Source organism: Denticeps clupeoides, chromosome 20 (genome assembly GCF_900700375.1).
Source record: "Denticeps clupeoides chromosome 20, fDenClu1.1, whole genome shotgun sequence".
Classification (NCBI taxonomy): Eukaryota; Metazoa; Chordata; class Actinopteri; order Clupeiformes; family Denticipitidae; genus Denticeps; species Denticeps clupeoides.
In genome coordinates this window covers 7,365,727-7,390,048 of record NC_041726.1, presented here as the reverse complement: position 1 = coordinate 7,390,048, position 24,322 = coordinate 7,365,727, and the positions used below count along the sequence as shown (strand labels likewise).

Below are 24,322 nucleotides of genomic sequence, written 5' to 3'. Positions count from 1 at the left end.
TGTACTTCCTGCAAAACACGGGGCATGTATAACAGGAGCTCTGTTGAAAGGCTCCCAAGCGTCCAGCCAGGTTCTACGTTCTATGTGTAATCGGCCGCTGCTGGGAGGGATTCCAGGCTCGCTGACTGTCAGTGTCTGGAGGACCTTTAGCTTGGTAAGCAGCAGACTCACATCTGTGCAGTGGGTCTCAGGGAGAAGACATCAGATGATGCAATGCTATGGTTCAAGAGCTCATGTCTCAAGATTGTTGTGCTGTCAAAATAAGGAAGACCATAAATAATCACAATTAATTGCATTTTTTGCAGCTTTTTCCATCTATGTTTCTTGAACCAGGACACTTCCCCCCACAGCTAAATCATGTGATTGATCCTGATTAATCGTTCTAATTTAATTTGACATAGCTTAAGACTTAACCGAATCACTTGATCATGGACATCAACATCTCTTGATTGTTCTCACCGGTTCTTGGTGGATCGGAAAAGTTGAAAGTTCATGGGAAGTCGAGAGCTTCCTGAAATTTCGAATGGTGGGATGTCTTGATGCTAAATAAAGCACCCTGACCCTCCTTTAAACACAAAACCATCTGTACTGAAGAGTACTATTTCTTTTTTTTAAACGCATTTATCTGCATTAAAGTTCTATAAATTATACACATTGCATAGCGACCAGGGACTGTTGTTTGGCATAAATTATGCATCTGCAGAAACATTGCAAATTCTCAAACCATGCAGAGATAAATCTTTATTGGCTCAGTTTTGGCTTATTTAACATTTAAATTAGATGCAAATTGCAACTCAATGCAATACAATGCATTGTAAATAAAAAACGTCCAGTCTGGGCCTGGGCAGTAAATGGCAGGGCGGGCCATTCAGCAGGCCTCCATGAATCAGGTTATGTAAACTGTGTCCCACCCCACCACTGTCACTGCATTCAAGTCATCACTGAAAGGATGGGGGGGCAGAAGCAAATAGCCTAATCTTCCTGGTCAGAACACCGGGTCCCAGCCCTGAAAAGAGCTCGCTCCTCGGCTGGTGGCCCTTTCCGAGGATTTTTACGAGTTAATGTCCGTGCTAAATAGCCAAAATTTCCAATTAAAATGGCCTGTGCCGCTCTGAATGTATACGTTCGACTGAAGCATTGCTGGCTGTAGAAACACAAAACCTCTGATCCTCATTTGATTGGACTTGTTGAAATATAATCATATAGGTCTTTATAGTATTTGTTTTTTATTGTATTTTTGAATTTTCAAAGGTTATTTGCAGCAAGACACATGCAAACCCTTCTCAATCTTTTATCACCCGCTAGTGTATTTTAATGTGTCTTTTCTAATGTGCATTTGTTTATTGTAGCATTTTTGATATATTTAGTGTTGCATCGTCTAGTACACGAATGTCCAGTGAATGTATGGGCGTGGCTTAATAACCCAATTGGCCATCCCTGGGATGTTCCATAACGTTCCAGGAATGTTCGAGAGAAAAACATTTCCTGAAGACTTCCAGGGGAGTGTTTCCCAACGCTTCCCTGGAATTTCCTGACTACCCTGGTGTGAAGGAGCCGGGATGAGGAGGCTCCGGTGTCGAATAAACGAATCGTTTCGTGACCGCGGGAAGAAACTCGATTAATGTTTGAGCCGGTGGCCACGCCCCCCGTCACGGCGCCGGGTCCGCCTGTCGCCTGTCGCCCGCCGCCAGTCCTGCCCGCCGCTCGACGCGCGTAACAGCGGGCGCAGGAACGAGCGCGTCTGGCGTGCGTCGCGTCCCCGCGTCCGAGCCGAGATGGGGGGCAGCCTCGGCTGCCACCGGTCCATCCCCAGGGACCCCACGGACCTCTGCCACGGCAATCCGCGCAAGTTCAGCGCGGCGTGCAACTTCGGCAGCGTCCTGGTGAACCAGGAGCGGCTGAACATCAACACGGCGACGGAGGAGGAGCTGATGACCCTGCCCGGCGTCAACCGCGCCGTGGCGCAGAACATCGTGGAGTACCGCGAGTGCATCGGGGGCTTCAAGAAGGTGGAGGACCTCGCGCTGGTGACCGGCGTCGGGGCGACCAAGCTGGAGATGATCAAGCTGGAGATATGCGTCTCCAGCAAGGGCGGCTCGTCGCAGCACTCGCCGTCGTCCGTGCGCAGAGACCACCACGATCACCCGGGCGGCGCCGGCATGAACATCAACACGGCGACGCCGGCGCAGCTCATGAGCATCCGCGGCATCTCCGAGAAGATCGCCAAGGGCGTCGTGGAGTACCGCGCCGCGCACGGACCCTTCCGAAGCATCGAGGACCTTGTGAAGGTGAACCACATCAACTCCTCCATGCTGGACAAGATCCGCTTCCAGGTGTACGTGGAGCGCTCCAGGACGCCGTCCACCGGCACCAACAAGTCCCAGCCCAGCCCGACGTCCTTCAGCCTCCGGAGCGACGAGCTGGACCCCCCGGCCGGCGGCCCCGCGCAGGTCGCGTCGCTCCGGCCCTCCGTGGAGCCGCCGGCGCCGCTGCGCGACGGGAAAGCGGTGGTCCGCCTGGCCACCTGGAGCCTGCAGCGCTGCTCCGGCGAGAAGGCCAACAACCCCGGCGTGAAGGAGGTGGTCTGCATGACCGTCCTGGAGAACGAGTAAGACAGTAATCGCCGTTCACGCAAAGAATCGATTATTCGGTCGTCGTCGACTAATCGTCCAGGAAACCGTGGCAACTTCTGATATGAGCCTAAACATATGTTAACAATATCCTAATAATTAAAATTACGGTTGTTTTCTCCTACAATTTCTATTTCGATTCGCATGGGAATTTAGATTCTTCCAGAAAGGGTGATCATGCTCGTTGTATTTAGTCACTCTGCAGAATTAGCAGTTTCTGGAATGCGTGGAGTTTTCTCTCTAAAGTCAGCATAGTGCTTGGCGTGATGGATCCGCTGGTGGCTTTGGAGATTTGCCATATTGGTGTCAGCATAGCATGAAATATTCCAGAAGTTTGGGTTGAAAATGCAGTGAAATTACCCATGATCCTCAGTTAAACAGAAGAAGCAGCATCACTTAAACATATTTTTATAGAGAGGGACAGAATCAAATCTAACAGTAATCTTGATCGGGGGATTATATGATCGTTGAAACAGGCTTCAATATGCTCATATCAATATGCTCATTTCGACATGGTATAAGCAGAATATAAATCACTCTGCTTTTGAAGAAAACCTTTGATACTTGATATAATTGCATGGGAAAATAGATAGAAATTGATTTACTGCTCTACTGATTGTATTTTTGTTGTATTCAGGAGCCCAACCAATCAGCGCCCAGCATGCAGAACCCAGATCTTTTTTCATTGAAGTCCGTGACCTGGACTCTCCGGTCACTGTTGCCCCGGTTTTCTGTGATCATTGTGATGTTATGCAAGTGTCAGCGATGTGATGTGCACGTGGCAAACGGGGGGGGGGGTTGGAAAAAGTGAGAGTTTCACACGTCCTGCTGCAAAGTGCATCCTTCACTCGTTGGGCCGAAGCCGCTGCCCCTGGCACGGGATTAATTATTGATTTTGGTCGAAATCAATGGTCTGCTAGCAGTTTTATTGTCCCCAGTGGCTGCATGGCCACACACACACAAATACAGAGCATGCAGTGACCATGGCCTCATTCTTGTCATGGTTTAGTAAGGTTCTTTATATATAAGATGTGCTAGGGGGGGTGTATAGAGTTTCATTGCACCACTTGAACACGAGCAGAATTTATGTAACACGACAAGCCCCACGTGTGTGTACGTCGTAGACAAGACACGATCCGCCTCTGTTCGTAATAACGCGCAGCACGTCGCAGGAACAGCCAGGATGTTTCTCAGCAAACCGTCCGCTTCCCCGTGCTGCGTGACTGATCTGTCCAAAACGCCTCTATTGAACACGCCTGGTACTTCCTCACACCTCCCACCGACTTCCTGCGTTCAGAGGGGCTCGGGCGGAGCTCCCTGTTGGAGTGGCGGTGCAAATTACGGCTAAAAATGATATAGTGACGTTAAAGAGTACAATAATGATGGCTGGTGACAATATGACAATATATTGACTGTAAATGAAGATACTTGAAGATGTGACAGCCCTGCCCTGGCAGCTCCTCCTACCCCCATTAAGCGGGTGTGGGGCTGTCACATCTACCCACCCCCTCTCCCTGACTTTGTTCCACGTAACGAGCCTATTCGAGGCGGGATTGAGGTGAAACCAACCTGGAGGATAAATTTGTGGGCACAAGCCAACATGACAAAGTTCTGTGGATGCAGAATGAAAGAAAGAAAGTCCAGTTGCCACGACTTAACTTTCAGACAAATTCACAGTTTTGAATTAAATCACAAAAATTCACATTCTGCTTCATATAACATTTTCTTATAATAATAAGACTTGTGTTTATAATAATAAGACTTGTGTGACGAAATGTGTTTAAAGAGTGCAATGTAACTGCTCATCATGCATAAGGCTATATTAGTACACTCACCATGATGAAAACATTCATAATTACGTCTAACATTTAGCTTTAGTTTTTTTGCTTTTGCTTTTTGGAATGCTTTTGAATAAGGGAAAAATGTATTTAAATCATTTAACTTAACATAAAAAAGTGGAAAAAAAGAGTTTTTTTGTTTTTGACTGTATAACCCCGACCGGATTAGCCTGCGGCTTGTTTGGATCATGACCCGACTGCAGAGTGCTGATTACACACACATCCCCGCCCACTTGCTCGACCCGGCAGCCCGCTCCTGGCACCAGAGGTCGTTGAACTCTCCCCGTCCGCGGCTACCGCGGGTTAGCCGGCCGCCTGCGCTATTTATAATGGAGCCGGGGCCTCGAGTGCGCAGCTTAAGCAGAAAAGGAGGCCTTCTGCTCAGGGAGGTCACTGCAGTTCAGCGCTGGAGGAAGAAGGAAGGAGTGTGTGTGTGTGTGTGTGTGTGTGCGCGCTGTGAGGACATGCCCGGCAGTAACCCCGCCGGAAGACTGGCACATTTTCGTGTTGCCGTTAGCTCCGACTCGGGGGAGCTGCTGAGCTCTCGGTTGTTTTCTCCCCTTGGGGACAGGCTGGTCGGTGACGCTCTCAATTCCAGGTGAAGACATCCGTTCGGGTGGCATCCACAGCCCCCCCGAACCCATATTCCGCAAGGTCCTGCAGAGGTAACTAGAGGTTAAGAGAATTCCGCACGGGAACTGGGAATACTAAACATTTGTTCTGCGCCACGTGGGCTGCGGCTCAACCTTTGGCCTAATTGACGGCGTGTCTGTGATGACGAAGGGATGTGCTTGTTGCCCAAACGTTGCGCAGGGGAAGACAGCGTCCAAGACAGACTCAGCAGAAAATAATAGGAAAAAAAACGGCCGGTTGGTTGTGGTCAGTCGTTTTCCAACAATGCTGATTTCCCCAGAATGCCTCTTCGGCCGGGACACTGCTGACTCAGTCAGAAGAAAAAGAAATTAAATAATAAATTAAAAAAAGGCTCACATCATCAAACACGCCGCTGATGAATTCAGAGCTGGGGACGGAGGGGCTTTCGGCTGATTGCGAATTACATTAACGAAATTGGAGCGAGATGAGCGTTTTTGTTTTTTTTTCTCTTTTCGTTCGAGTGCTGGAGATAACTGGTGGTGGTTGATGAGGTTTTCGTTTGATGGGGGTCAGTCTTAACTTAATCACCTAATCAGAACCACAAACTTATCAGCGAAACTGACAAAATCATCCAAGAGCCGTACAGGAGATCAGATGATTACAAGCAGTAAAAGTTTAACCTGGACTTAATTATTCTAGAAGATAAGGGGCCACTTTTTCACAGCACTATATGAGACGTGACACACGGGGAATGCTCTGGAGTTGCAGAAATAAATAGATGACCGTTTGCTTTTCATTGGTGTGCAATCATTTATAGTAATGTTTTTAATGAACAAAGTTTAAAGAGGGGGTGGGGGGTCTGCATGCATGATTGGCAGCCCTCACGCACCCTACTTCCTCATTCGAGGTGACTTAAACCCCCTTCTGTCTACATGTCAAATACCCAGGTGTAGGGTAGTGTCCATCTCCTCTTTTCTGTCTACTACATGTCAAACACCCAGGTGTAGGGTAGTGTCCATCTCCTCTTTTCTGTCTACTACATGTCAAACACCCAGGTGTAGGGTAGTGTCCATCTCCTCCCTTCTGTCTATTACATGTCAAACACCCAGGTGTAGGGTAGTGTCCATCTCCTCCCTTATGTCTACATGTCAAATACCCAGGTGTTGGGTAGTGTCCATCTCCTCTTTTCTGTCTACTACATGTCAAACACCCAGGTGTAGGGTAGTGTCCATCTCCTTTTCCTTACTTTTCTACACGTCTGGTAGTGAAAGTGATGATACACAGCAAGACACAACGAAACATGTCTTCTGCCTTTAACAATCACCCTTGGTGATCAGTGGGCAGCCATGACAGCCTGCTCAGGGAGCAGCGTGTGGGGACGGTACCTGAATCAAGGGGACCTCAGTGACACCTTGGCGGTTCAGGATTTGAACCTGCAACCTTCCAGTTACGGGTCCGTTTCCTTACCCGGTAGGCCACCAGTGCCGCAACAATACGTCACAAATACGTGACCAAGCAACTATGACCAACAACACCATGCAGATTATCGGCTTTAACAAATTCTAACAAATTTGTCCCCAAAGTGTTAAAAACGGGACACTGCAATCCACCATGTTCAGGGGGGTAGAAGGAAACATAAAAGCCACCATTTCTAACGATGCTAAGCGTAGCCTAGCCTGAGCTAATGCCGACTGCCGGAAGTCGTATCTTGTGGGTTGTGAAGCTGCCCTTGATTTTCTTCTTGCCCACGTCAGCAAAGCAAGCCGCGCGTCCTCAGGGTTCAATTAGTCCTTAGTGACACTTCGTTGTGGCCTCAGGTCAGTGTTTCTTCCTCATAACCAGTGTCGCCAGTCAATTTAGTTAAAAATGGAATTTTTAACAAAATCAAATATCGATCATGTCATGATACCGGTGGGCATAATCAGCATCGCCTGGAAGTGGGTTCTTGGTTCCTCTCCGCCAGCACGACAGTCCTGCCTACCTGCAAGTGGTGACATTCCCTTCCGGTTTTGCATCGTTTCGCTCAGCCATTCATTCGCGCTACAGATTCGATGGACATGTTACATATCGCTTCCCCCATCCCGTCCTCTTGTGCACTCGTGCGCGTGTGTGTGTGTCCCAGCTCTGCGACACTCACTACAGGTGTTGTGGGATTTTCTACACACCCCGATAATTCTTGTGAATGGGGACTGAAAACACACGAGAAAGGTCACCTCATATTTGTCAGTGTGTGTGCGTGAGAGAGAGAGATGAGTCCGTCGTGGAGGTCGGCTTGACTCAGGCCGTTCACTGCACCAGTTCTGTGCTCAGGGGAGGGAAAAACCCACTGGTGCAGCATTTTGCCGTTGGGAGGGAGGGGCGGGCGAGTCGGGCTTTATTATCCAATCCGCCCCCACCGCCGTCAGCTGCAGGGCCAGACTGGCCAGGCGCACCGCCCCGGTCAGTGCCCTGCGCGCGCATTCTTGTCCTTTGGTACCATTCCTGACAGCGTGACACGTCCCCATAGCGTACAGACACTGGTGTCTAGTGGAAGCCATTTCATTCTTCTAAAAGTTCTTATAATAGCCAAAAAAAACATTAGCATTGTGTGGGATATAATGTAAATATGATATGTATGGAAATGACAATCAGTTTCATAATTCAGCGCAAATAAATTACATGTTGTAATAAAATGCATTAGAATATATTCCAGACATTGCAGAAGGCAGCGTTTGTTCAACATTTTGGTTTTCAATTTTAGTTTTCAACTATTAAATATTGCAACTGATTTGACCGTTGATGTTGCTGGCCTTCCAGTGTGAATTTGCATGTTTATGTATATTGCTTTTTGAACATGTTGGTACAGTAGGAACGTGTGTGTCTGCAGTGTGTTTGATGAGCCTGTTGACCTTCTGGGATGGTGTGTTTGCTCTTTGTTGTTAGAGACGGTTTCGTGTATAAATCTTGATGATCTTCAGTTTGGTCTGAGACGCTCTCTTGAGGTTGAGAGAAGGAGTAGGTTACAGTTTTAGTTGGTGATTTGGGTGTATTTTGGTGTAATGCAGTCATTGACTGATGTGCAGTATGCTGTGAATGTTCTTTATCACACATTTTTATGTGACAATTAATACTTAATTTAATCAACAAGAATAAAATATCATATATTAAAACGATCAACAAATATGATTATTTATTGACTGCCATCCAAAATTGCCTCGTATAGCAGAAGATGCTTTTAAAAAGAATTATCTTTGAAAGTAACTGTATTCTAAACACTGACTTTTTGTATTCTGAATATTTATACAGTACAGGCCAAAAGTCTTTATTTTCATGACCATTTACATTGGAAGATTCTCACTGAAGGCATCAAAACTATGAATGAACACATGTGGAGTTATGTACTTAACAAAAAAAGGTGAAATAACTGGAAACATGTTTTATATTCTAATTTCTTTGCTCTGATTACTGCTTTGCACACTCTTGGCATTCTCTCGATGAGCTTCAAGAGGTCGTCACCTGAAATGGTTTTCCAACAGTCTTGAAGGAGTTCCCAGAGGTGTTTAGCACTTGTTGGGGTCCAGCTCACCCCAAACCATATCGGCTGGGTTCAGGTCTGAGGCCAGGTCTCCACTATTTGTTAAGTACGTAACTCCACATGTGTTCATTCATAGTGTTGATGCCTTCAGTGAGAATCTACCAACGTAAATGGTCATGAAAATAAAGAAAACACATTGGATGAGAAGGTGTGTCCAAACTTTTTGCCTGTATTGTAGATGTGTTAACAAATTATGCTGTGAGAGTCACATCCAGAGCTTCAAAAAGTGAGCCAACGTGAAATTACACACGAAGTGAAAGTGGTTTGAGCGTCTGGAACCTGCCCCAGTTCCACATCATGAATATACAGTCCATGCATATAGGAAATTAAATAGTTGTTTCTGCCCCTGAACAGATTGTGCTGCTGATTGCACTGATTCGCACCACAAAACGCCACTGATACGTGACCCTTGTTCGGGTCTGGAACATGAAAGAGAACCATCTACACCTTGTACTGACACCAGGACGTTCTAGTGGCCCGTCTCCAGCAGATAGCTCACCGATTCCCTTCTAACTGTCTCAACCACCAGCATGAGGACAAGTAGAGGTCAGGGGCTTTAGGCCTCCTCCTGCCTGTTGTATTTTTGCTCCCACTTTATCCCCACATGGGATTCCATACCAGGTGTTCTGCGTTCCTGGAGGAGCGACTATAAATCCTCATTTCCGCCTGGATGCTCTACTGACCTACATCAACCTGTGAGGCGACGTCAGCATCATGTGTTCATTATGTCATGTTGACGATCAAACTGTGAGCGCTATTGTCAAATTGGCGCTAAGCACAGAGCGATGGGCAAAGTGCAGAACCTGTTCGCTAGTGTAAGGTCAAAACTGTCCTCTGAATTTATATGAATAAATAAATGAAACAAGAAAGAAGTGCTTGGTAGTAGGGACTGGATGATATGTCAAAGAAATTGATCATGATATACTTTCCCATATCAAACTTTTTTTTTTGTGATTGATTTATATCAATATCATTCTGATATTGTTAGACTGAAACCGAAGACGATACCAGAGATACTAAACGGTTTATTAACATTTAAAACCATGACTATCGCTACCCTCCTCTGCACCTATAGCCTGCATCAGTATTTCGGGTTCTGTTATTGCCACTTGGTGTTCTAGTATTTGTAATTTTGGTCTTGATCATAGATTTCATAGTTCGAGATTTAAGGTGGCGTGTGTGGAGTTTCCCAAGGTAGAGCCCTCTATGTTTGTTTATCCTGTCATTTTTCTAATTAAAATACCGGTTTGCATCAATCTTTGCCTGGAACCTCCCTTACACTTTTTGGTGGTGTGTACTGAATTCTGTCATCTTTAATCCCCACACATAGCGCGTTGCCAGTTTGAAAATAGGGCCCTGTGCCCTGGAAAGGATACCATCTTAATTCTAATATATCTTAATATTCAGCGGGTAAGGAAATGGACCCGTAATCAGAAGCGACTGGATCACCAAGGTGATCACAATCACTATCACTTCACTTTTATTTCATTTTTAGGTGTGGCAGGGACAGGACGTAATTGTCATCGTCTGTGCAAAACCGTCTGTATGTTGGACGGCTCAGTTCTCAGTTCTCTGTTCCCTTTTTCTGCAAATCAAAGTGAAGTGATTGTCACATGTGATACACAGCAGCACAGCACACGGTGCACACAGTGAAATTTGTCCTCTGCATTTAACCCATCACCCTGAGTGAGCAGTGGGCAGCCATGACAGGCGCCCGGGGAGCAGTGTGTGGGGACGGTGCTTTGCTCAGTGGCACCTCAGTGGCACCTTGGCGGATCGGGATTCGAACCGGCAACCTTCTGATTACGAGGCCAGTTCCTTAACCACTAGGCCACCACTGCCTAAAATAAGTCCTTCGAGCTGGAAGGACTCGAATGGTCTCGAAATGTCTTTAATGGCCAAGTATGTTGGCGAACAAATACGAGAAAGGGCAGCGAGTTTAGCTGTTCTAGATTACCAACCCTAATTGAGCATGTCTGCCAATTAGTTGCAAGTGTTACACAGTGAACTAGAGTGATTCGAAAAACTGGGTCAACAAGAAGGGGACGTGTGGAAGGGCAATGGCTATGAAGTATTAACATTGTATGGCATTGTTTGTTGTTTTGGTGGAGCAACAGCACAGAATATGCCCACATAGTAAAATAATAAATCGTAATGGGCCTGTAAAAGCAGATAATGGCGCTTTGTTTGTGTTTGTGAACACAGTCATGAGGTTCAGTGGGTCCAAGTCCGAAGAGTTTGTGCCGTTTATTACGGCCAGTTTTTGTTCCCGCATGGCATGTACCCAGAGCGCAATAAAAGCTGTTGGAAAGGGGGAGTTTGGCACACTGGGTATTGCCAAAGGAACATTTCTAAAGCAGTGATGCAATGGTGGGAAACATGCATGCTTTTTCAAAGCTTTTCTATGCCATTAATACATTTCACCCTTTAGGGTCCTAGTAGTGTAGTAGTAAGGCTACAAGTCCTGCTGCTGCCACCACACTTAGCCTTAACCTTTTCAGACTTTCCAATATTTGAAACATGGATTGTTTATTTCAAGAGCGAGCAAATTCTCTTCCTTTTCGTTTTGTAGTGTTGCTTCTGCCAAATAATACAGTGCTGCTTTTGACCAGTAGATGATGTCACGTTCTCCACAGTTCCCAAGTTCTGTTTGAGCTCAATTCAAATGAGCAGATTTAAAAAACATCCAACTTCACATTAATTTTTAATCTTTATACGTAAATAAAATAATGAGTGACTGTTCAAATCTTACTTATTTTATGCATACATGGTGCATGGCAAATAAGCATAATATAAGTTTTGGTGTTTTTGTCAAATTAAAATTTTATTTGTCACATAAATAGTCATACATGGTATGACTATGTATGACTCCATACAGCATTTATTTTTGCATTTTACTTATAAAATTGATGTGCAGTTTAGTCATATTGAAATTTAGGGTGTTCTTTAGACATGGAAATCAAATCACTGTTGCTTAAAAATAGGTAGTGGGTATTGGGTATTGGTCATTTCGGGGTCAGTAGGTAATTGTACAAATCATGGTTCCTGTGTTTCTTTGGGAGAGTTAAGATGCTGAAACAGACTCCCTCTAAAGCCTGTCTTTCTATTTTTCTCACTCCAGCGTCAAGATCCTTGCAGTCCAGGACCTGGCAGACCGGGAAGCCCTAGACAAGGTACAGTAGTCTCCCTGCACCAAACCACAATGTCCTCTGCACAATCTCCACTCCTGTGGAAACAGGCCTGACTAATTACACTTTCACTGCAGTGCATGTATTAATGCGAATCGGCCACAGCCAACTTATCCCTCCCAACCAGAGCGCCACGGGGTGCTAATTCTCTCTCTTGGGCCCAGAGGTCTAAAAATAATAAAGCTGTCGCTAAGAATGGATGGTGCTCCTCTTACAAATGACGAACATTTTCTCCACAGTTTGTGTGTTCGACAAAACTATTTATCTGCGTCTGTGTTTTTTGACAACTTACGATCTTTGTGTTTCTGAAAAGACCATTTGAAACACCCTCATTCGATATATGACATTCGCTGGAGAAAGTTTGTTCATATGGCTGTGGTACACAAGCTTGTTCTAAAACAGAGAGTCCGTCTGCATACTGTATTCTTTAACAGTGCTTGAAGTCTGTTCAGACGCCAACCGGGTCTTTAAATACACAATGGTCAGAAATGTCCAGCTGTCAAGGAGGAAGAGGCCTGTGTTAGTCGGGGTGAAAACAGGGGTCCTGTGTCAGAGAGGGGAGGGTGTGTGTCCAACAAAATCCTTACAATCATAAACCAGCAAAATTCTGTGAGACTTCAGGACAGACAGCGTGGGTGACATTCATCCTGTCAGAGGGAATGGGGTGGGGGTGAGCAGAGCTGTGTCTGAGAGGGGACAAGGGTCATAAATCATGACCTTTTCCCTTTACTGACAGGAGGGTCATAAATCAGCCAAACATCTTCCTCACCTTGACAGGGGGGTCATGAATCATTTTTGACATAAAGTGTCTGACAGATACTACTCTCCACTCACATAACAGAATATGAGGGATAAATAAAAAAAAACAATGAAAAGTGCATTTTTCTCACCACTTTTGTTCATTATAGTTATTCAACTAAAATTGGCAATTTCGTCTTTTTGGCCTGGTTCTTTGGAGTCTGATTCACGTCTGGAAAATAAAGTATCAGTAAAAGAACTTTAACTTTGACAACCCCAGCCTAGAACCACTTGGCACAGACAGGAACTTTATCTCCATGTCAAGGTTTCGCTCGGGTTCCAGTCAGTCGCCCGAGCAACGCGCCTGGTTCATCTTCCTCTACTCAGCTGCCCGCTTTTTGGGCCAATCTCTATCTAGGTCATGGGACTGTCGGGGTTGTTTTGGGGAGGGATGTGTTGCCCTAAATTGCGCTTAGTCTTTCTCCCTTAAACCCTGAGCTCTTTAAACCCCCCTTTGAACCCCCCTCGCTTCTTCACCTCCCTCCCTCGCTCCCTCAGTCCCTGTAGGCTGCACTGCAGTCTGCTCGTGACTCGTTGGAAGCATTTGGTTTCATTTTTTTTTTTTTTTGCGCTGTGATTTCACACCGAGGCTCATCCCGAGCGCATCGGCTGCATCGGTGAACATTTCTCGCTGGTATTTTGTGGACATGCACCTGCCTCCAGAGAGCAAAGTAGCTGCAGTTTTTGGTAGACTTGGAGCAGTTTTGCATCCATTTGCCTGGTGGAGCTGATTTCTCTTGTCATATTTTACAATTGCTGCCATACTTTTTTCAGAGAAAAGAATTCCCAGAATTGGCTCATTTGCCAGGGCTGTTAAGTGTGTCTTGTTAAGTTGGAAAAAAAAAAAAGAGAAGTGATTGTCACATGTGCTACACAGCACATCGTGCACACAGTGAAATTTGTCCTCTGCATTTAACCCATCACCCTGAGTGAGGAGTGGGCGGCCATGACAGGCGCCCGGGGAGCAGTGTGTGGGGATGGCGCTTTGCTCAGTGGCACCTTGGCGGATCGGGATTCGAACCGGCAACCTTCTGATTACGGGGCCGCTAGGCCACCACTGCCACCAAAAGGGGTTGCAGCGGTTTCTCTGGTATGGTCAAACTGCAGAAATGACTGCAATGGCTACCAATTGCTGCTTACTGTTACCTTCCCCATGACCCTGACCCGGATGGAGGGTCAGAGGTCACGTTGTGCCATTTAATTTATTCATCACCGGGTGTTTTCTGTGCTCCACCTGTGGTTAAGAAATTCTCAGCAGTGTACAGTGAGGCAATATCCTGCAAAAAAATGTGCATACCAACAATTACTTTACACTTTGCAGAACCAGCAATTTGTGCTTATAATAATAACAATAACAATATTTCCCCTCTGTGGTTTACAGAAGCATGCAAAAGCTTGATCTCATGACAAAAAGGGCATAAAGTTAAAGACAAAATGTCTGTTTTTTTAACTAAGACTCTCTCAGATTCTTGTATTGAGGCATGTTTCCCATTTGTCCTTTGAAACTAAGGTTACCAGAGACTTTTGCATGATTCTCTTGTTCTCTTTTTCAAGCTTTGATTATACAAAGAAAAAACAAATACTATGTATCTTGCTTAAAATGCTGTAAAGGAATGTGCCATCTTAACTTTATGCCATTTGGTAATCGTTTCATCTTCTGCAGTCCCCAGGAGCAGCACCCTTTGAATAAGGGGGGCAAAACTTTAAAAACTTGTGCAAAGTGTTACAGATTTAGACAGCAGCCTAGACCTGACAACCGAATTGATCTTCATAACAACCGTGATGGTGTGTCACGGTGTCACACGGGACACCAAATGACTGCACACGACTCCTGTGATTCATCAAAACGGCTGCACGTCGCGTAAACAAGGGCACCGGTGGTCCCTTCCCTCTTACTCAGAACTCTTAAAAGGAGATTGCGGGGGCGGGTGGACAGTCCCCTTCCCTGGTCTCTGTTTGCACGGTGAGACACACGCGTCCAATGGACGGCCGTAGCGTCGCGTTTGCAGTGGCCTTCAGTACCGAGCATTTCTTTCCTGGCTGGAAATGGCATCTTAAACGGTCAAGTTTCAAATGTCACCAGTGAGTCACGCTCCAGGCTGAGCGAGCGAGAGGCACTGAGAACTTCCTATGAAGAACAAGCCCAGAAAAGCAGAACCTAGAGTCACGTTAAGCTAATCTGCTTCATCTCTAGTCTGGTATAGGAAGTGTATTTTTTCGTTTTTTCCTCTTTTCATTGTTTCACGCAGAGGTCACGTCAAATGACCTATGTGTTTTGCTGCGTTAAGACTAGGCATAATTGCATTATTACAGAATGATTTCCTGCTATTTAGAATATATTGGAACTGCCTGGCCGCTTGTAAGCAGGACAGTGTGTGTTTGCCAAGTGATCCTTCATGGCTCAGACCTGGTGTACGTCCCGCAGTCTGATCTATTTCATCGCTAAAATTAAATTACTAGAAGCCCGCAGCCAAGCCGGAATCCATAGACGGATCTCTTATGGGTTTGCGAGCATCTGCTGCTCTCAATAAAATGAAATGCTCATCGCTTTCCCTCCCATTGGAATGGGGGCATTTTAAGAGTTTTTTTTATTTTATCTAGGGACGTGTCGCTGAGCATTACTGGTTGGTGATAAATCATTTTCATTGGCCTGATGTATGCAGTTTAGCTACGAGGCAGGGCTGTAAACCAACAAAATTCCGAATAAAAATGATTCATTAGTTAACATTAAGAACAATTCATTCTTAATTTACATTTATGAGACAATGGTAGTAGGTGGGCTTAGAACCTTCAGAAATTTCCTTAGAACATACTGCCTTAGCTTAGAAACCTTAGAAATTTCACTGGTACAGGCGCTACAACGGAGGCGCTTCCCATTCACTTTGGATGCTCACGACAGGAAGTGTAGGGCAAAAGCCAGCCAATCAAATGTATGTATTTTTCTCGACCTCAAACGCATTGGCCAATCAGTCAGGTTCATTGCGGGTACGTTATCTTGAGCGAGAAATTACAGTTGGCTGCCGCGCCGGTGATCCCTGCATGGCACACACGACATGTGGATTCCTTTGTCTTAACAGTGCTATCCACAAATGTTGCCATCATTTTGATAAGCGGGGGCAGTGGTGGCCTAGCGGAAGCGACCCCGTAATCAGAAGGTTCGAATCCCGCTCCGCCAAGGTACCACTGAGGTGCCACTGAGCAAAGCACCGTCCCCACACACTGCTCCCCGGCACCTGTCATGGCTGACCACTGCTCACCAAGGTTGATGGTTAAATGAAATGAGAATACAAATTCCTTCTTCACGGGGTCTCCGATTCCAATCATCTCTGTTCTCCGTTGTTGTCCCTGGCTGGTGGAACAACCTGCCCTCCTCCACACGACTAGCCGAGACCATCACCACTTTTAAGAAAAAAATATTACAGACAAATCTAACACTTACACACGCACATGCGTACACATTGCACAAACAATACAAAATACATTATAAATTTTCTTCGTCTAGCACCTAACAATCTCTGAGCATGCTCCTCGCTGACAAGTTGAGCCTTATCAGGACTCTTAGTTTGTAAAGTCAATGTTCTATAGAAATCGAACGAGAATTGCTGGTGTCTTCCTCTTGTAAGTCGCTTTGGATAAAAGCGTCTGCTAAATAAAGTAAAGTAAAGTTAAATAAAGAGGACAAATTTTACTGTGTGCACCGTGTGCTGTGCTGCTGTGTATCACAAGTGACTTCACTTCACAATTACATTATTATACCATGAACTACATTTTTATACCGTGCCAGAATTGTGCATGCTTTTAATCTGCTTGTTAATAGAGTATCACATGATTAGTAAGAACATACTTTTATTTCAGAGAAAGCACCTCGCCTCGCTGTAATTTATTATCATTATTTTTTTGCCTCTTAGTTCTGCACTGAGCTGAATCAGGCCACTCTGCCTACCGTACGAAAATGGAGGTCACCCCGTGGCGTGTGGAAATGCGTTGTGTCCGAAACACCCACGGGACACTCGTCCAAGGTCAGTCATACTGCTTATATATTCCAAAATTCACGCTTCCATCCATGCACCAGTTGGTTCTCTAGGCCGAAAGCAACTAAGCAGGTTTTTTATGCGATAATCTGTGCGAAATCGTGAGTCATGTCTGAAAGGCTTGTAGTTACACAGCCAACATTTCTGCCGGCCCAGGAAACCAAACATGAGGACAAATCATTTCAAAGGGCAGATAATTCTTGTTTAGTTTATGAAGGGAGTCCTGCTCTCCGTGAAAAAAAAAAAACGCCCTCATGTAAACTTGGCCTTAGCGAAGACGCCTGTCATATGGAATGTATTGAGACCCAGACTTTGGAGGCCTGCAGTTTATGAAAGACTTTAGGTTTTGAAGTTTAAACCAACATAAGTCTGTGTGTGTGTTAGAATAGAAAGTCAACAGATCAGTGTGTCCTCGTCCCCTGCCCTTTCTTATCTGTTGCACCTCTTCGTATCAACGTGGACCATCGTGTACAGAGATGGGATCTCTGTGATCTTCCCAGATTCCCAGTAAAACATCTACAGGACAGGACATGCGAATGCAAATACGACACTATAGGTCTTTTCTTCTGACTATTCCTACACTGTCAAACAAAGCCGAAGATTCAGAACTAGGAAATAATGTACATGAGCTTAAAGTATTAAACCAATCCAGTCCAGTCAAACTTAATTTAATAAGCATGAGTGGTTTAATTGGACAATGGGCTTAGCTGCAATCACAAAGATTAGAATTATACATAATATATACAGATGTAATAAAACGCAACAGAAGATCGTCTGTTGCAAACGCAGTCTACTGAAGGGACTAAAGACATTTCTCTTGGAGAGGACTTATTCTTAATCTGACTATTTAGTGTTTTTAACATTGCCAGTGGTTACTTTGTGACCCTTTGTGTATTGTTTTAACCCTGTAGCTCTTTGAGATTTGTGTCAAATGTAAAGTGTGGTATAAATAAAATGCCTTCCCAGTTCCCAGAGGTGTTTAGCACTTGTTGGCCCCTTTCCCTTCACTCTGCGGTCCAGCTCACCCCAAACCATCTTGATTGGATTCAGGTCCGGTCACTCTGGTGGCCAGGTCTCCACATAACTCCACATTACATTTACATTTACTGCATTTATGAGATGCCCTTATCCAGAGCGACTTACAATCAGTAGTTACAGGGATAGTCCCCACCTGGAGCAACTTAGGGTTAAGTGTCTTGCTCTGGGACACTATGGTTGTAAGTGGGGTTTGAACCAGGCGAGTGTGTTACCCACTAGGCTACTACCACCCACATATGTTCATTCATAGTTTTGATGCCTTCAGTGAGAATCTACCAATGTAAATGGTCATGAAAATAAAGAAAACACATTGTCCAAACACAGTGTCCAAACTTTTGTCCTGTACTGTACATATGTTTCTAGTCGTGCATTGAGTAGGTGTGTTCAAACTTTTCACTATAAGCACAAAAAAAAAGGGCCTACTGGTTTTGTGGCTCATAAATGTTGACATTCCGCATCCGCTGGATTGTTCCTCCCTGGTTCTATAGATAGACGGTTGGTCATTGTCCTCTCTGAATCAGGACGCTTCTCTGATGTTTTCCCACCGCAGGGTGCGGAGTACTCCGGCTTTCTCTGGGATGGCTCCTGCGGGATCGAGCTGAAGGAGGCCGTCGTCCTGGAGAGCCCCACTGCCAACGGCAACGGGAAGCACAGCTATTCCTGGCCGTACCTCGCTCGCTTTTATGTAAGCGCTCCCATTCCACAAAGTGACAAAAAAAATGGGTTCCTCCTCCGAATGGGAGCCTCCAAACACTAAGCTAAAACAAGTTGAAATTAGTGCTTTGAAGCAATGCTTTTCTTTTTCTAATTGTATGAATTATTTGCAAAATGTGCAGTTAGTTCAAATGAATCATGTTTAATCACGATTAAGAATAACACTTTCTATGATTTTTAAAACTACCACAGAGGCAACTGTGAGAAAGAGGTTCAGGCCACAAAGCGACAGCCAATCAAATCCATTAATGCAATTTTCACTTACGTGGAGGACCAGGTTTCAGAGAAACGTTGTTTGGTTTCACCATCTACTGTCTAACAGCTATGTACCTTGAACTTGAAATGAATGCAGAAAATAATCACAGCGATTAATGCATTCATATGGCAACCCTAGTTTAAACATTTAGTTGAAAGATGTGAAATGCAGGAAGCTAGCAGAACCTAATTGGCAATGTCAGTTTGTGGAGTGCAGCTGGACGTTGGATGTCTGGGCTCCTGTCTTTCGATGTGTTGGCTGAATGGGATGGATATTTTTTCGTTCTGTAACTAGATTGGCTCATCGGAGCTGAGTCTCGTGAACATCCGCCTCCCATCAGCAGAGCAGAATGGGAAGAACCACAGTCACCACGAGCACAAGGTCCCTCGCCTTACTGGCCGAGTACAAGAAACCCTAAAAGGTAAAAACTCTCATTTCCACATCATGGACAGACTGACAATGTTTGATCACATAAGAACGTAAGAAAAAATCTCTCTCTCTCCGTCTCACTCTCTTGTCTGTCCGTCTGTCTTGTGGACCAGGAGAGAAAGATCTGGTGGTGCTGGGAGAATTCGGAATGCCTCCTGACAGTGGTGATATGGAGCTCCTGAGGAAGGAAAAGCTGACGCCGCTGGTGCCGCCCACGGTCTACACCAACATCAGCACCCGGGCGCCGCAGGGATCGCGCTGCCTGGACAACATCTGGGCCAGCCGCTCCCTTAAGAAGATTTACACAGGTGGGAATGGATTTACACAGTGTGTGTGTGTATAAATGGCTGCTGTACTCGGCATATAGTCAGATTGGTGTTTATTTCTATATCTATATATTTTATTGCCATTTTATATAACCTTGATTGTAAATTGGCTAAATATTTTACCATTTCGGGCAGATACAATTCAAAATGAGACACTGGTGCCTAGTAGCCTAGTAAGGAAGACACCAAAGGATCACAAAGTCCCAGGTTCAAACACCCCTTATTACCAATGTGTCCCTGAGCAAGACACTTAACCCTGAGTGTCTCCAGGAGGGGACTGTCCCTGTAACTACTGATTGTAAGGCGCTCTGGATGTGTATAACGCTGCCGTTTTATCCAGTTGTTTCTCTGCCGCCCCCTGCAGGTCAGTGTTTAGTAGTGCGTGAGGGCCTGACCAACCCCTGGATCCCTGACAACTGGTCGTGGGGCGGCGTGGCATCAGACCATTGTCCACTCGTGGCCGAGTTCTTTGTGGACATCCTGCACAAGGAACCTGTGCGCTGCGGCAACGGGGTGGCTGTAGTGGAGCGAGGTGACATCACGCCAAAGCACGAGCGGTGACCTGCCGAACGGTTCCCATGGAAACCGATACAGTGTCACAGCAACTTTGCCCTGTTTCCTCTCCTCCTGCGTTTGACAGGCCTTGTGGTGGACAAGAAGTGGGCTTCCTGTGGAATACATAGAGCACCAAGATTGCCTTTAGTGTTTCTTCCAGTGTACATTAAAGACTGAAAGAGATTTATTTAAAAAGCTCTATTAATTCTATAAATGCAATAAAAAATATATCAGTGTCAGAGAAGACACTCTAAAGAGTGCCAAACATTTTTAAGGTATGTAATATGTCAATATTACATTTTGTTTTAGAAATTGTCATCTTAAGTGTTGACTTATTTCGGCTCCATGGTCATATGAAAAAAAAGGAAATTTGGCTGTTCATTAAATAAACAAGACTCTTTTTGTGAAAGCTTTTTTTTTACCTGTTTCTTGTTCTTTCTGGTATGATATAGTACAGCTTGTATATATTGGATGGTCGAACTGACATAAAAGGAGAGCTGGTAAGTCTATTGTCTCCTGCTGGCCTCTCCAGCCCTTAGTGACAGTAAGTCTGGGTCTGTGGCTGTGAGATGTTAACACTCGGACAATTCAGAGTCGCCGATTCACCTACCGTACATGCCTTTGGAAGGCGTGCAGAAACCGGAGAACACAGGGAGAACATGTAAACCACACACACACACATATTTAAACTCACAACCTTGGAGGTGTGAGACCACGTTGATATCCACGGTGCCACCGTGCCACCTATATAAAGCAACCATGTTATAAAAAAACATGGTTGCAGTCAAGAGAAACCATTATTTCTCACGGTGCCCAATGTTTTCAATTAATTATGTGGGACTAATAAAGGTTGATCTTATCTTATCTTGAGACTAATTGAGCATTTATTTTCCCCATCAGCAGTTAACATTGTGTCAAAACCAAAAGGCCACCTGTCTTCCACCAGTGTGCTTGTGCAGCGGCAAATACCTGCTGCGCCTCGTGCACAGTCATGTACACCTCAGCATACTGGCTTTTCTTCCACTTTACCCGCTGCTGACCAACAATGACTTAACAGGGAAAGCGGTGTTCCCATGGTAACGGGGGGAGCGGGTGCCAGCGACAATGAATTTTAAGCGTGTGCTTCTGAAGCAGACGCAGACGGGACACACTGAAGGGTCTGTCCGGGGCTGCCACCAGTCATAGCATATTCCAACTGAGGTTCTGCTCAAGGTTCTTCATCGTGATCAAAGATACAGATGCTTGTGGTATTTAATAAAATTGTGAGTATAAAGAAAAAAGATACATTTGGGGGTTTGTATTCAGAAATATGTATTCAATTCAAATAATCACATTAAATGAATTAGGGTTTGTTTTCCTTAGAATAAAAAACAGTATATTGCATTTTATATAGGCCAAACGTCAATACAGTTGTTATTATGGTGTTTTATTTGTTCAAAGTCATTCATTTTTATAATTGATTCATGTTGTGCTGATGTGCAAAAGGAAAATGAAACAAATCACGATTCAGTACAGCTGCTAAGCATATGCATTTCAAATGTGCTTTATGTGTATGCTAAATATACTCTGAATACATTAGCTTTGTTAAGTACTGTGATGGAATGCATTATTTAATACATTTATATCAATGCATTCAGTATTCAGCAATCGCTATTTATGTATGAAGAATTTGGCCCACCCCTGAAAAATATATATTTTTGTGCATTTTGAAGGCTTGCACATGAAAACATGTTGCTGTGAACTTTGTGTGACCCACAGCTTCTGTCAACGCTGAGGACAGTCCCCTTCGCTGTTTATGTACAGCAGTGACAAAGACAATGGCGACGTTTAACACATCCCAACTGTTCTCTGGGCCCATATTTGGGTTTGACCCCCGGTGTAGCCCTCTGAAAGGCCTGAAAAGTACAACACATTCCCATGAGGTTATGAAACATGACACGCGTGAGTGTCCAGTGGCGAGCCTCTCGTTTTTGTTTAAAATCTGCCACTTGTGACACAACGCAGATGTTCTTTTTACACGAAAACAGACAAAATTCAATTCAGGTCACGGCTCCTAAAACCTCATTTATTCTTTGCCACCCTTGTTCATTGCATACCTGTGCATCTCAGTGTGATGAAAAAGGGCATCTGTCATCATTTAATTAAAAAAGGGAAGTTTTTAACTATCATTACATAAAGAGTGAAATATTTTTTTAATTGATGCGTTTGGTTGAATATGACACAATAAAAATCAACGTCTGAACAACAAACATCTGAAAAATATCTTCTCAACTCATGCTGGTAATTTGTAGTAATTGGTGATAATAGTAGTAAAATAGTTGTATTAATACCATTTACCACTAGTGCTATTAACAGTCATACTGCATCTAGTGTTTTCTGATTGGATGACGGCAGCCCTCTAGTGGCCTCAGTTTTTTTAGTGCAAGTATAGTAAATGAACACATTTTTACCTGTGATAGGAATTCCTGGATATAAAATTCCAAATCCTCAACGGGATTTTGTGTCAATTGTCATGTCATTTACTCACAACTCAACGTCTTGGTCTGATCAAAAGTCTGGTACAGATTTCTAGTTTCTGATCCAAGAATGCACATCACAGCAAAAGCTTATAATAAACCTGTTTTTTTACCCAAACTAAAACTGCAGTAAGCTGCTGCATGGCTCAAAAAGCCCTGAACGATATGACATTCTGCCAGTGTCATGCAGGGCTAGAGCAGGAGAAGCGATTAGGAGTGTGTGTCTGTGTGGGCCCTCACCCTTTGATGTAAGCCAATGGGTGACATCAGCTGACATCAGCACTCCAAGATCTTCTTCGGCCACCTCATGAAGGTGTTCGTAATGCAGACCTTTAGAAATGAATCCCCATTTGTACTAACCCCCGGGTTCCTCATGGCACTGTGTTCTGTCTGAAGAGCGCTGACACTCCAATAGCTATAATGTAAAAAGATAGCAGTACAGCTAACAATCTGGTCATAGGCAGAGCTCCATATCCACGTTAAGACACAAAGTGTCTGTGTGGGCCCTCACCCCTGCTGACAGAGGCCCTTTGTCCAGCATGTCAGAGCTTGTAGCCGCCATTCTCTACCGATTGCCAGAAGGATCTGGTTCCAGCACTGAAATCAGATCCATGCGATCGGCACATCCAAAGCCACAGACATGCACCTCTTGCGGAACAAGTAAGATGGATCAGATATTGCTCACAGGATATCAGGCGATATGATGGAGGTATTAAAAACGATGCAGTACCAGAAGACCAGACAAGATGAAGTCAAGCTGCAAGCACCTTTCAGATTTAATGTCATCCCAGTCTGACAACAGTAGGTTTAGGAGACTTTTTTTTTTATTTCATATAGGTCCTAGTGGTCCCCTAGTTGTCTATTTCTGTAATTCAGCCTTCGTGCAGAATTACAGCCACTTTGATTAGTCCCACAATGAGATTTCCCCAGATTGCGCCATTTCGATGTCTGTAGATTTAAATGCTAATGAGGAGGAGAGCGGCCTATGGAAGTGAGTGAGCATTCGCAGAAATTACGTCATCAACACCATTCACCAACCACAATATTTGGCGCAGACAGGACCTTCACCCTTATGAGAAGGGGGAAATGTGGGGAGACATTCCAGATTCGACCATCAGAGCTGCCGCACTTTGAGCGGTGAAGCAGAATGGCCAAAGCACTCTTTATACATATCACCATTTCTAGCCCCTGCAGGACAATAGGCAGGCTATGGGATTTACAGGGTGGGCCATTTACACCTTAATAAAATGGGAATGGTTGGTGATATTAATGTCCTGTTTGTGGCACATTAGTATATGTGAGGGGGCAAATGTTTCAAGATGGGTGGTCATTTTGAAGTTGGCCATCTTGGATCCAACTTTTGTTCAATAGGAAGAGGGTCATGTGACACATCAAATTTATTGGTAATTTCACAAGAAAAACAATGGTTTTAACGTAACTTTATTCTTTCATGAGTTATTTACAAGTTTCTGACCACTCATAAAATGTGTTCAATGTCACCAACCATTCCCATTTTATTAAGGTGTATCCATATAAATGGCCCACCCTGTAGTATTAATGTTCAATAATCCCACAAAGTAAAATTTTCATGTCAGGGGACCTTTAAGGTTTTCCACTGATCCAAGATTAGGCAATCACAATCCTAGAGAGCTTCAAGCTTAACTCCATCTAATTCACTAATGAGGTAACCGGCCTTGATTTAAGCCAATGGGTGACATCAGCTGACATCAAGACCCTCATTAAGGTGTTCTTAATGCAGGCTTTTAGAAATTAATAGCAGTCTCCATTTGTAATATCCCACAGGTTCCTCATGGCACTGTGTTCTGTCTGGAGAG

The 24,322-nt window shown here is 44.6% G+C and overlaps 1 protein-coding gene across 1 annotated transcript; it reads left to right on the top strand.

The window, feature by feature from the left end:
• The first annotated feature begins 1,654 nt into the window (after window positions 1-1,654).
• On the top strand, window positions 1,655-20,380 carry eepd1 (endonuclease/exonuclease/phosphatase family domain containing 1). Its single transcript, XM_028964787.1, has 7 exons — window positions 1,655-2,608; window positions 11,758-11,809; window positions 16,531-16,641; window positions 18,242-18,376; window positions 18,956-19,082; window positions 19,204-19,398; window positions 19,781-20,380. The coding sequence occupies exons 1-7, from the start codon at window positions 1,776-1,778 to the stop codon at window positions 19,975-19,977; spliced, it is 1,650 nt and encodes a 549-aa protein (XP_028820620.1). The 5' UTR covers window positions 1,655-1,775; the 3' UTR covers window positions 19,978-20,380.
• Window positions 20,381-24,322: the final 3,942 nt, after the last annotated feature.